General features: G+C 46.0%; 1 protein-coding gene across 1 annotated transcript in view; it reads right to left on the bottom strand.

Annotated features, from left to right (window-relative positions):
• Positions 1 to 1,800: 1,800 nt before the first annotated feature.
• The window catches only part of LRP4 (LDL receptor related protein 4), a 50,649-nt gene continuing 39,316 nt past the window's right edge, over positions 1,801 to 13,133 (bottom strand). Inside the window, exons 34-38 of the mRNA XM_045893774.3 lie at positions 12,823 to 12,958; positions 9,288 to 9,355; positions 8,659 to 8,746; positions 6,718 to 6,859; positions 1,801 to 4,270 (exon numbers count right to left, since the gene is read on the bottom strand). Coding sequence (XP_045749730.1) covers positions 3,938 to 4,270; positions 6,718 to 6,859; positions 8,659 to 8,746; positions 9,288 to 9,355; positions 12,823 to 12,958 — 767 coding nt within the window. The 3' untranslated portion in view covers positions 1,801 to 3,937. The remainder of the gene's footprint in view (positions 4,271 to 6,717; positions 6,860 to 8,658; positions 8,747 to 9,287; positions 9,356 to 12,822; positions 12,959 to 13,133) is intronic.

The following is a 13,133-nucleotide window of genomic DNA, read 5'->3' as shown; positions in this document are numbered from 1 at the left end:
GAATACCTGATTATACTGGCTCGTGTGATCACAAGGTGTCAAAATGCATTCACCAAACTTTGTCTTTCCAGAAACCTCTCCCAGTCTTTTGAGCAAATGGTGTGTTCTCAATGCATTCATTTTTTCTTCTCATTTGAAAAGTTCTTCCTGAGTTCCCAGCTCTAGTGGTCACTGTTCATGGTCTGGCCTGTCACCCTGAGCCTTTGGGAGGGAGTACTTTCTACAGGTATATAGGCTTATGCTTTAGGCTGGATTTCATCAATTAAAATGTCTCCTTTGTTCTCTCTGGTGTGAGTTTTTAAAAAAAAAAAAAAGGTGGAATAAGAGGATGATTGTCCTTGAGCTATGTGATTTGTTTCTGTTCTAGCACACATACCCCTCACCAAAGTTGGAAGGGGTCACTGTAAATTACCTTCAGATTTCCTGTTATTTAAATACAAGAATCTTCAGTCTTTCTTTTGGGGGGGGGGGGCGGATGTAGGGTGGGGATGGAGGCTGTTGCTAGATTCTAAGCTCTGTGGGTCAGGCTTGGGCAGGGGTTGGTCCCCAGCAAGAGATAAAGGAATGAATGGAAGCATTATTCAATAAGAGGCTTGTGGTTTAGAAAATCAACTACTGAGCCTTGGCATACAATTCTACATCTGGCACCAAGTCTTCCATGATTCCCAATCATCACTGAAGAGGTGTCATATGCAGAGAACCTGAGAATGGATCCCCAACTTCCTGTCCTAGCCTTGAGATGTACTGTATAAATTATGAGAAGGCAGCTTTTTAAAAATAAAAGGAAAAAAAAAAAAGGCATCAATGTTGATTTGATCCATTGTCAGAGTAAACTATGAAACTTGACTAAGATCAAAAAGAGCTAGTAGCAGGGGCCCCTGGGTGGCTCAGTCGTTAGGCGTCTGCCTTCGGCTCGGGTCATGGTCCCGGGGTCCTGGGATCGAGCCCCGCGTTGGGCTCCCTGCTCGGTGGGAAGCCTGCTTCTCCCACTCCCCCTGCTTATGTTCCCTCTCTTGCTGTGTCTCTCTCTGTCAAATAAATAAATAAAAATGGGTACTCAAGGGGCGCCTGGGTGGCTCAGTCGTTAGGCGTCTGCCTTCGGCTCAGGTCAGGATCCCAAGGTCCTGGGATCGAGCCCCGCATCGGGCTCCCTGCTCCGCGGGAAGCCTGCTTCTCCCTCTCCCACTCTCCCTGCTTGTGTTCCCTCTCTCGCTGTCTCTCTCTCTGTCAAATAAATAAATAAAATCTTAAAAAAAAAAAAAAAAAAGAAGAGCTAGTAGCAGATCTGGGCCCGTGATGATCCTTCCTTGTCCCCAGTCCTTTTCCTACTACATCAGACAGTCTTGCCAGTGACTATCACAGCAAGGCAAAGTCAAGTTCTGGGACAATGAGGTCCTCATAGACCTAGAATAGAGATAGAAGATACATGGTGTATAAGCCATGACACTTCCCTCCAGTGCCTGAAGGAGATGTCACTAACAATCATGACACTTTCCCCGTTGAGTCTCAACAGGACCTCAGGCAGCCACTACCAACCAAAGTTGGCACTCGAGATGAAACCTATCTGCCATCCCTGTTCTAGAGGAAATTTGGATTTCACAAGCCAATGAACTCTGGTCTTGACCTGTCTTCTCAAGATGAGTTGAACCTCCAGCCAGGAACCTCACACCTTTTATGGCTCTTCACCGTCCTCACATCCCCGAAGGACTTAGAGGTGATATCGCAAGAAGGTTTTCAAAAGCATGGGTCTGCCAGACAGAGCGGGTGTAGTGATTAGTCATGACTCCAAGCCAGGCACGGTGATTAAGAAAAGCTAAATTTATATTAAATTATCATAAAGTCCTAAAATACTGAACATAGTGGTTAAATAACTCCAGAAAGTCCAATCTCTCCAGTGAGTAACGTTAAAACCATTACACATGAGCGCGGGAGAATCACTTCCATTAGTTTAGGACAGAGAGGTTTTGCTTTTTACATAGTGAATCAGTGCTCAAATAGGTATTTCTTCAAATATGTCTTTTCTACATTCTGAACAGCCCAAGTGCAATAAGATCTTTCCCCCCTTTCCAATCAAGAAAATGCCACTTTCCTACTTTCTCCCATCCTCAACCATGAGTCTGAGGAACCAAAGTGCTCCTTTTTTAACTGCCCCGTCAAGTGTGAAATGTCTCCCTTCCTTCCCATAAGTGGCACCTCACCTTTCCCACTGTGTGTGTGTACTGGAAAAGACTTGCTGGCCTGGCTAGGCTGTCCTGTGTGGGCCCAGACCTGGGTTGGCTACTACCAGCCCGGCTCAGGGCTTGGCATCTGTCTCTAGCAGGCTCAGAACTGACCAGAAAAGCTTTGCTCTTCTCCGTTTTCACTCACATGTGTGGCAGCTGATTTCTCAATACCGATAACCACAGGAGATGTTTCCAATCAGGAAGCTTCCCCGAGAAGCCCTCACCTCTATTCTCAGCCCGTCGCCCTCTCCTGTTGCTTCCAATTCCTGGGTGGAAGGGTCTGGATCTGCCCTAGGCTGAGAGGGCTTCATTGGTGGTTCTCCCTTTCTACTCCTTGCCCCCGACTTTGTGTCTTGATGTAGCCCTCTCCTCACCACTACAAGGCTAAGTCAGAAAAAGCAAATTGGGGGGCGGGGGGCTATGTAGAAGGCTTAGGGCAGACAAAAAGTCTCCACTCTCCTGATCCGAACAGGAGACAAACGGTCTTTGTGTGAACGAGCATGAACCAAGTGATGGCATCACAGCCTGGGAAGTCCATCACTTAGCTGGGAAGAGAGTTGGAATGGGAATGTCACCACCCCTAGAGCCACAGGTTCTCTGTCCACTAACTTAGATCCCTGAGCACTTGAGAGAGAACACAGAACCTCATGGATACTTCCCTTGAGGCCCTGCGTGCCCCAAGTCTATAACCCAATCGCTCTTCTTGACCCTTTATGAAAACTCTTGGCCCTTGTATGAAAGGTGTTTCAGGATCTCTATGCTTAGAATCCTGGGGAATGAGTGGGGAGAGAGTGGCAGAATGTTAAGGTTCAGGTGATATGCTACTTTTGGTCTAAGCAGCGCTGGTTGGACCTTGCAGAGACTCAGCGCTCGGGGCCCCACATTCCTTAAGCCCCTGCTCACAACCTGGTTACTCAGAGTCAAAGACATAAGGGTACTGGCCAGTGGTGGCACCAGCAGGGGAATTCATATTAGCCAGCTGCCATGCGATAAGGACCCTGTCATCGGGGTAGGAGCTTCCAGACACTCTAGCAGGAGGAAGAACAACTTGAGCCACACCCAGATCTCACCAATATTGGCAGCTGAAAAAAAAAACAGTAGCTCTTAGGGCACGAATAATATCCATTGCCAGCAATGGACAGGACATGCAGCCCAACCACCCCTAAAAGCTTTCTCATATTACCAATGCACTTGAGGCTGGAGGCTTCTGAGACACCCATACCAGCTGGGCTTACTCCTCCTTCCTCTCTCAGCCTCTTTCCTTCATCTCTCTCTTTCCCCTTGACCCCTGCCCCAGCCCCTGATGGGCAAGTTCTCTCAGAGAAGTGGCCAGGCCGGCTCTGCTGGGGGACAGTGAGGTCTTGGATCATCAGTTCTCGTGGGGCAGGGTACCAGGGAAAGGGGAGGTGGAGCTCTGTACTGATGAGGAATCATTCCCGAGCCTAGTTTCGGGGGCTCAGGAGGGAGTGCAAGAGGTGAGGTTCGTGGTCAAATCCAGGTCTAAATTTTCGGGATGCACCATCATTTCTTGTGCACGGGTAGTTACGGACTCAGGTGGAAACAGCTCCCGTGGAGGGCTTGGGAGCAGTTACGCGGTGGGAGGTGGAGGAGAAGGATGAGCAAGCACATAGGAAGGGGGCCTGTTGTCTAAGTGAGCACAAGGACCAGAAGTTCGTAAAGAAGGAACGGGCAGGGAGGGAAGGGACTGTGGGCGTTTAGACCTGGCTCTCTGAGGAGAGCTTGCGTTCATGTTTCCAGCCTGTGTCCGGCAGAGAGCCCCGTCTTTCAGGAGTGGCTGCGGTGTGGACGCTGCTACACTCAGACTGCTCTTCCTGCAACAGCTGCTCCGTCTCTGTGTCATCCAGGGAAACAGAGCTGGCCTGGAGAGACACTGTGTCCGTCTTCATGCATACATGATCCCGCAGAAGGCCCCCCCGTGAGCTGCGCAGTTGCTTGAGGTCATCCCACTCAGCATCGTCCCCAGACAGAAGGCAGATTCCCTCTACAATCTTGATCTTCTCCTTGGTGTAGTTATGGTCAGGCCCGCCCTAGGGTGGAGAGTGGGGAGACACGGTTAGCTCTCTAGACAGGATCTCACGGTGAACCGAAAAAGGGAGCGGATGGGCTGAGAGGAGGTGTGAGGAGCACAAAGACCCCACAAACGAATGGGGAGACTTGGTCAGAGCAAACAGATGAGTCAGCCTAAAAGAATAGCAGCAGGATGATTATCCCCATTCTCAGACAGGAAGGAGGGAGAACCATGGCTTCCAGGCCTGCATCATCCACTCACTGGCTATGTCACCTTGGGTAAATTACTCAGCATCTCTAAACTCAGTCTCCACATCTGCAATGTGGGGAGAGTAACAGTAGCCACACCTCATAACCAATCGCTGTGAGGGCTCAAAGAAGAGACACATGGAACACAGCTAGTAGGTGCTTGACACGTAAGATACACTAAATCGTGTTAGCTGTTGTTACATTGTTATTGTGGCTTATTAACGGGACATCATGCTGATATACACATGATCAAAAGGAACAGATAAAGGCAATTCGATGTGCATTTATTCAGGATTTTAAACTACTTCTGGGCTCTTTTATTCTTGATTCTCTTCTTTCTAATTTTGTTAAGGAGAAAACTTGTGGGAGGTCAGACAGGAGGGATCTAGAAAATCTTCTTCTTTGGGTTCTGAGCGTCAATCCATTGGGGTCCCGTAACCTATAACCTTTCTGGGGAGGTTACTCTGGCTCTGCTCCCACAAGCCTTGGGGCCATTCCCAAGCAACCTGGGATTGGTCCAAGGACAGCCTGAAGTTCTACTCAGACTTCTCCCTTTATGGATTTCTCAAAGGGTAGGCTTACTCCTGGTTTCTGGGGGATACCAACCAACATGCCACCAGTACCAGGAGAAAACGGGCCATAGCTTAGGTTCTGTCCTGGGATGGTGTTCCTGCCAAGAGTTCTGCAAGTGCTCCTCTATTTTAGTAACAACTCAACTCCACAGATATTTAACTGATCCCCTACATTTTTTTCTTAAAGATTTTATTTTGGAGTCATCTCTATATCCAACGTGGGGCTCGAACTCACAACCCTGAGATCAAGAGTTGCACGCTCTCCTGACTGAGCCCCTACATTAAACAGGAGACTTTGATGATGGCCCCCTAGGAGTGGTAGCATCCTCCGCAGAGCAGAGACAGACAGCACACAAGTGCACACACATCACACCCTCCGAGCTGAAATTAGCACCAGATTAGACGGAGCCATGCAGTGTCTTCATCACAGAGACACGCTGGGTAGGTTAGGAAGAGGTAGGGGACATGGCACTGGCAATTCGAGGGGGGGGCACCCTTCCCTCTCCAAACACACCGCAACAGGTACCTGAAATCAGGAGGAAATCAGAAGAGAAAGGGTGAAAGACTGTCAGAGGGGTGAAAGAGCGGCTGAGGAAAAGCACACAACAGAAGAAAGAGGTCACACTTTTCAGGTCTAACCTAGGACCCTTATGATGGTTCTTCTCTGGGGCATCAAACACTCTAGGAACCTAAGACTCAGGAGTCTTTCTCTCAAAGATACCTAATTGAGGAGGGCTCTACCATCCCTAAAACTGCAAACTAGCCCTGCAGGTGGAGTTTTAGCTTCCAGTGGAAGCTTTTTTAATATGGAAATTCGTGGATCCAGAAAGCATGTGACTGTTATGTAAAATGTACTTATTATGCATGGGAGCCCTGTAGAGGTGAGGGCAAGTGTCGACTCTGCTAGACAGGCCAGGCGAGTGACCAATTAGGGTTTCATAAGGGATATGATTTCTGATGAAACGTTATAGGATTTTAGAAAAAGCAGGGGTCATATTAGACTAGGAAGATCTGAAATTGCAGGATATTGGTCCCTTGTGGAAATGGGAGTATTTTTCAGGCCTAAGCATTCAGCACATAAATCTTCACTGAAGCAACAAAGGAGTTAAGAGAGCAAAAGCAAGTAAACCTTCAGAATTCTAGAGAAATCTCTTAAGACTCTGTGATAAGAGGAAGAATAGGAAAAAAACCCAGCCATTCCCAGCCATAGGTGCCAACAGCTTCGATCAGAGGTTAGAAAAAGGAGAGTCCAGGAGCTCTCGGGTTTTGGGGGTATTGTCTTGGAATCTGGGGTGCTTCAGAGGGGTACAGCCCCTCTGCAGGGGAATGATGGCTACAGGAGGGAAAACCTAACCGGGGAAACTATTTCCTGGCAGGGAGGTGCACACTCACATGCTTTCAGACCTCGATCTTCTGGAATCTGCTTACTAACCTTGCTCTCACTAAGATCCCTCAAGCTGGTCCCTTAGATAGTCTAGATCTCTCCAGGATCCCATACAGATTCAGTTCTTCTGTCCACTGTAACTTCCAAAATGGTAGATGGGACTACCCAGCATCCCTCACTGTTCAGGCAACTGGAGCATATCCATCCCCCCTCCAAAAACAAAAAACAAAACCCCACCTTGAATATAAATTTTAATTTTTACCTCTTTCTTATAGCACAGTTGATTGTACATGGCTGGTTTGGGGATTGCTTCAATTTTCACTTCCTGAGTGGAAGTTCGGTAGGAGGGGTTGCTGTAGGTCAGGTTCCCCATTCCAGGATCAGTTAACTTGGATTTTTTGTGTCTTTAGGAGGAAAGGTGATGAGAAATTAGTTCAGATCTTTATGGGGGTAATATCTGTGGAAGTTCATTGTTGTTGTTGTTGTTTTAATTTTATTTATTTATTTGACAGAGAGACAAAGTGAGAGAAGGAACACAAGCAGGGGGAGTGGGAGAGGGAGAAGAAGGCTTCCCGCCAAGCAGGGAACCCGATGCGGGACTCGATCCCAGGACCCTGGGATCACAACCTGAGCTGAAGGCAGACGCTTAACAACTGAGCCACCCAGGCACCCTGATACCTGGGGAAGTTGTAACCCAAATGTGGTAGGCAGCCTCTAAGATGGCCCCAGTGATCGCTGCCTCCTGGTCCGCACACCTTCTGAATCCCTGCCCCTTGAGTGTGGGCTGCATCTGGTGACTCACTTCTATTTTATTTTTAATGTTTTATTTTCAAGTAATCTCTACACCAAGCGTGGGGCTCGAACCCAGAACCCTGAGATCAAAAATCACATGCTCCACCGACTGAGCCAGCCAGGTGCCCCTGGTGACTCATTTCTGATGTACAGAATATACAAAAGTGATGGATGCTAGCTTAGGTTCCAAAGAAACTTGTGGCTTCCGTCTTAGGTTGCCTTCCCTCCCTCATTCTTGCTTCTGCTTGCTCTGGGGAAGCAAGCTGCCATGTTGTCGGTTGTCCTTTGGGAAGGCCCACAAGGCAGGGAACTGATGAGGGAGACCTCCAGCCAACAGCCAGCAAGGAACTGAGACCCTCAGTCTAACAGCCTGTGAGGAACTGAATCCTGCCAACAGCTACCTGAGCGTGCTTAGAAGGGAATCCCTTCCAAGTCAAGCCTTGAGATAAGACCACAACCCTGGCCGATACCCAGACTGCAGCCTACAAGAGAACCGTGAGGCAGAAGCACGCAGCTAAGCTGAATCCAGATTTCTGATCCACAAAAACTGTGAGATGATAAATGGTTGTCATTTTAAGTTGCTAAGTTTTGGAATAGTTTGCTATCCAGCAATAGACAGCTAATATACCAAGTCAAGACAGATCTGTGTCAATCCCCTCTCTGTTACTCACTAGCTGGGATCTTGGTGGACACAATCTAAACTTTGTGAGCCTTAGATCCTCATCTGTAGAGTGAAGAATAATAATACCTGTATTACAATCATTGTTGTGGCACTGATACATATTCACTACATAGTAACTGTTACTATTATTATTAGCACTGTTGTTGTTATTGTTACAACATAGCAAAATACAGCAGCATAGCAAAATCCTGGTATTTTTGCTGCAAGCTGTGTTTAAAGCATTTGGGGAAAATACATAGAAGGTCATAAAAAGAGGATTCTAAACTGGAAACGACACACTCCACCTTCCCAGGATGATCCCTACTGAGCAATGGTATGTCAAACAATATTGCAGTAGAAGCCATGGTTATGTGAGGAGAAAAGCCTTTCCAATTTCCATGGTTTGAGATGAGGTAGAGTAGTGGAAAAGCAGAGATGCCAGCATCAGTCCCAGCTTTGCCTCTTACTGCGTGACCTTGGGAATAAATCTCCGTGCCCTCAGCATCCTAGTCTGTGAAGAAAGTCCCGAGGGCTGCTAGGTCATAACGTGAGGAACCTGCTCAGGCTGTGAATGGCGAAGAAGAGTCAGGATTCAGGTTCTACCCTTCCTTTCTGCTGCTCCGACCAGGGACCCATCTTGACGTAGGGCTGGTCAGAGGTCGGATCAGCAAGATGTGGAGCCTCCGGAAATCACCGACGTGCTAATGAGGACCAATGGAAACGTGCCCCCCGCAATGAGGCTGAAGTTACCTGTACAGCATCAAAGCTGCAATCACCACCAAAATCAGCAGAATACTGAGGAGTCCGCCGATGACATAGCTGACATGAAGTCCTTCCCCTAGGAGGAACAGAGAGAGGCTAGGCGGGGACCAATGACAATCCTCCAGCTGGAAGACAGAGGGCTCCTTTGCTAGGGGTTGGATGCCACACCATCTGAGGACAGTCAGGGAAGAGGCCACAGGGGTAGGGGACTGAGAAGAAACCTATCAGCCTGCCAACGTCTCTATTCCCAATTCCACTACTTACTAGCCATGTGACTTAAGGCAAGACGCTTAACTTGAAGCCTATGTTTTCTCATTGGCTAAATGTAAATAATAAATTGCTCATAGCCTGGTGGCAGTGAAACCTGAGTGTGTACATACACATACATATATGCACACGTGTGTATGTGCACACACATATACAAAGCTTAACAAATGGCTGGCATATGGAAAGTACTCTGTAAGTGGTAGCCAGCTAATATTACTTTTCTATGGATTTACTCTGAGACATGGGTTCAACAACCCCAGAGAGTCCCCGTGAAGGTTCTGGAAGTTATGAGTGGAGACTCTGATTCCTTACACCTTCTTTGTCAAAACAGTTGGGCACTCAGGGCTCACCTGGAGCAGCAGGTACGGCCTCATTGGAATGTGCACAGAGGCCCAGCTGGGCATCCTTTTCAGAGCATCTGTGGGGCAGAGAAAACTGAATGTGAAGGCCACTTGTATTTGATAAAGATCCTGCCTTCCTCTAGGAAAGAGGGAAAGTCCTGGGGGGTGCCTGGGTAGCTCAGTCATTAAGCATCTGCCTTCGGCTCGGGTCATGATGCCAGGGTCCTGGGATCGAGCCCTGCATCGGGCTCCCTGCTCAGTGGGAAGCCTGCTTCTCCCTCTCCCACTTCCCCCTGCTTGTGTTCCCTCTCTCACTGTGTCTCTGTCAAATAAATAAATAAAATCTTAAAAAAAAAAGATATATTTATTTATTGACAGAGAGAGAAAATGAGTGGGTAGGGGGAGGAGCAGAGGGAGAGGGAGAATCCCAAGCAGACTCCCTGCTGAGGGCAGAGCCTGATGCAGGACTCATGCAGGACTCAATCTAACCACCCTGAGATCATGATCTGAGTCGAAATCAAGAGTTAGCTGCTCAAATGACTAAGCCACCCAGGCGCCCCATGTTTAAATGGGTTTTAAAATACCTACTCTTTAAAAAAGATTCCTCTAAAAAGGAGAAGCAGGTTTGGAAGTGAGCCAGAAGCCTGCTGACAGAACACTAAGGATATCAATGGTAGGATTTATTAAGCTACCAGGATGAGTTGGAAGAAGCTACCAGTCAAGCAAACCTCTGATTGGATACAGAGTATCACAAGGTCAAAAGAGACCTTGAAAAAAAATTGTTTTTCTTCTCTCCATTCTTTCACAAGGGAATATGCAAGACATCCAGAGGGAGGGCTCAGAGAACCAACTTGAAATGCTAAGAAGGTAACTTCTTTGTGGCACATTATGAACAGGCAATTAAAGGCATCTCCTAAAAGGCTAGAGAAAAGCTATTTGCAAGAACATTTGAAACCAAGATACAGAGTCTTCAAATAGACTTTGACCGTTAGAAAATATCTGATGGGGTTCAAAAGTTTTCTAAATTATCCTAAAGAAAATCAGATTAATCGTGATTGATAGTACCTAGAAGTTAGTGAGAAAGATACATGTTTATATCTGGATGTTTGCCTTTCTATATAAATTTCCAAAAAGAGAAAATGGGACAAATAGAATGAATTTGATCATGTGCAAATTTTATAATTTTAGTCTGTTCTGGCGTATTTTTTAATATGCCAATTCTAGTTCTCAGATTTTGATTTTTAATTTTTTTTAAGATTTTATTTATTTGAGTGAGAGAGAGAGGGCACAAGCAGGGGGAGGGGCAGAAGGAGAGGGAGAGGGAGAAGCAGGCTCTCTGCTGAGCAGGGAGCCTGACACGGGGCTTGATCCACGGACCTGGGGTTTGTGACCTGAGCCGAAGGCAGATGTTTAACTGACTAAGCCACCCTTCTTCTTTATTTTTTTTAGAAGATTTTATTTATTTATTTCACAGAGAGATAGTGAGAGCAGGAACAGAAGCAGGGGGAGTGGGAGAGGGAGAAGCAGGCTTCCCGCCAAGCAGGGAGCCCAATGTCGGGCTCGATCCCAGGACCCTGGGATCATGACCTGAGCTGAAGGCAGACGCCCAACGACTGAGCCACCCAGGTGCCCCTTCTTTTTATTTTTTAAGTAAACTCTACACCCAGTGGGGCTTGAACTCATGACCCTGACCTCAAGAGTCTCATGCTCTACTGACTGAGCCATCCAGGCACCACACAAATTTTATAATTTTCAAGACATGAGTCTAGAGTTCTCATTTGGGATTATTATCATGTTTCTGCTTTCAGAATTGAAATCAATTATCTTTTTAGGCTAAAGTTGATACTAAAAATAAAAAGACAGTATATTACAATGGAAAAAATGTCTTAATAGAAAGATGCCTGGAAAGACAGATATCAAAATTTAACAATAGGAAACTAAATTACTATCTTGGAAACATACCTGCACCCCCACATTCACTGCAGCCTTATTTACAATAGCCAGGACATAGAAACAACCTAAGTATCCACTGATGGGTGAATGGATAAAAAAGATGTGGTATACATATAATGGAATTTTTTTCTTTTTTTTTAAGATTTTATTACTTATTTGAGAGAAAGAGTGTGAGTGGGGGATGGAGCACAGGAGCGGACAAGCAGACTCTGAGCTGAGCACGGAGCCAGATGGAGGGCTCAATCTCACAACCCTGAGACCATGACCTGAGCTGAAATCAAGAGTTGGATGCTCAACCGACTGAGCCACCCAGGTGCCCCAATATATAATGGAGTATTATTCAGCCATAAAAAAGGACATTCTGCCATTTGTGACGACATGGATAGACCTTGAGGGCATTATGCTAAGTGAAATAAATCAGACAGAAAAAGACCAATACCGTGCAATGTCACTTATATGTGGAATACGAAAAAAAAACAAAACCACCCAAACTCATAGACTGGTGTTTGCCAGAGGTGGGAGGTAGCAGGGATGGATAAAATGAGTGACGGTGGTCAAAATGTGCAAACTTCCAGTTATAAGATCAGTAAGTCCTGGGGAGATAATGTATAGCATAGTGACGATAGTCAACGATACTATATTCTACATTTAAAAGTTGCTAAGAGAGTAAATCTTAAAAGTTCTCATCACAAGAAAAATAACTGGTAGCTATGTGTGGTGATGGATGTTAACTAAACTCACCGTGATAATCATTTTGCAATTTATACATATATCAAATAAAAAATATTTAGAGTAACTGTATATGGGTACTTATTTCTTCTTTATTCCCATCTGTATTTCCAGATTATTTTTTTTTTGCAAAGTATAAATAAAAAAAAAGAATTTCTCTAAATTGAATGTAACATCATGTTTAATCCACCTTAAGATGTGCATTGTTCTATAGTCTAACACCTCTGGAACAGGAATGTGTCATAATCAATGGCATCTCATGACTGATGTTGGTCATGTTTTCAGTTGAAACTCTCAGTATGCATCTTAAATTGATAGTACCATCAATTTAATTAAATAGAATATTTTATACTTGATTTGAGAACTGTTCATGGTTATGCTGGCTTATTTAATAACGGGGTGCATGCGCACATGCACACATATGTGCATGTGTGTTTGAGGTCATTATAAGCTAAAGCCATCACATCCTTGAGGATGTTCCAAGTCATAAAGCCACAGCCCAGAGACCACTATGACTTGGTGGCTTCTAAGTAAACTGTAGGACAGACCATATACTAAATAGGTTATGTGAGAACAAACGTCACAGCAAGGAAGGAGGAATGCCATGTAAGAAACTCCTCCTGAGCGATCTCTCTCTAAAGTTGCACTTAAAGCTTCTTGCCCTCAGAGCTAAAAAGAAAATCACTTGCAACAATCTACAAGTCAAAATGCCATCTCCAGCCTCAAAGAGCAGGGACTGGTGGCTAATGACGTGCTCTACCTCCCATGTACCAGAATGAGTGAGCTAAGACTGTGGTCTTCTGCTGGTGGGGGATGGTGATTTGGAAAAAAGAGCCCTGAATCCCTTATTGAATACACTTACCTTCCTTCCACCTCCTCCAAAGATGTGCGGGTCCGGGTGGTAGAGGAACGCAAGGTGGTAGGTACTGTGTTGGGTAGCACTGGGCTCCTTTCACTTAGGCTGGTAGCCCTGGGAGCTGGGGGCACCAGGCCAGGTACTGGAGAGAAAAAGGACTGGAGTGAGCCCCTGGAGCCCCAAATCTCTACATATGATCCAAGAGGAACACCTGGGACACTTGACAAAGCAATCTTCTAGCTGCCCTTATCCTAGGCATCCTCATCAGAGGCTCTTCATACTGTAAATAAAATGGATTTGGGTTCCAATATTAATAG

Source organism: Mirounga angustirostris, unplaced genomic scaffold (assembly GCF_029215605.1).
Source record: "Mirounga angustirostris isolate CCGP_5_RB_7025 unplaced genomic scaffold, mMirAng1.0.hap1 SCAF_13, whole genome shotgun sequence".
Lineage (NCBI taxonomy): Eukaryota > Metazoa > Chordata > Mammalia > Carnivora > Phocidae > Mirounga > Mirounga angustirostris.
This window is presented reverse-complemented; position numbering and strand designations above follow the sequence as displayed.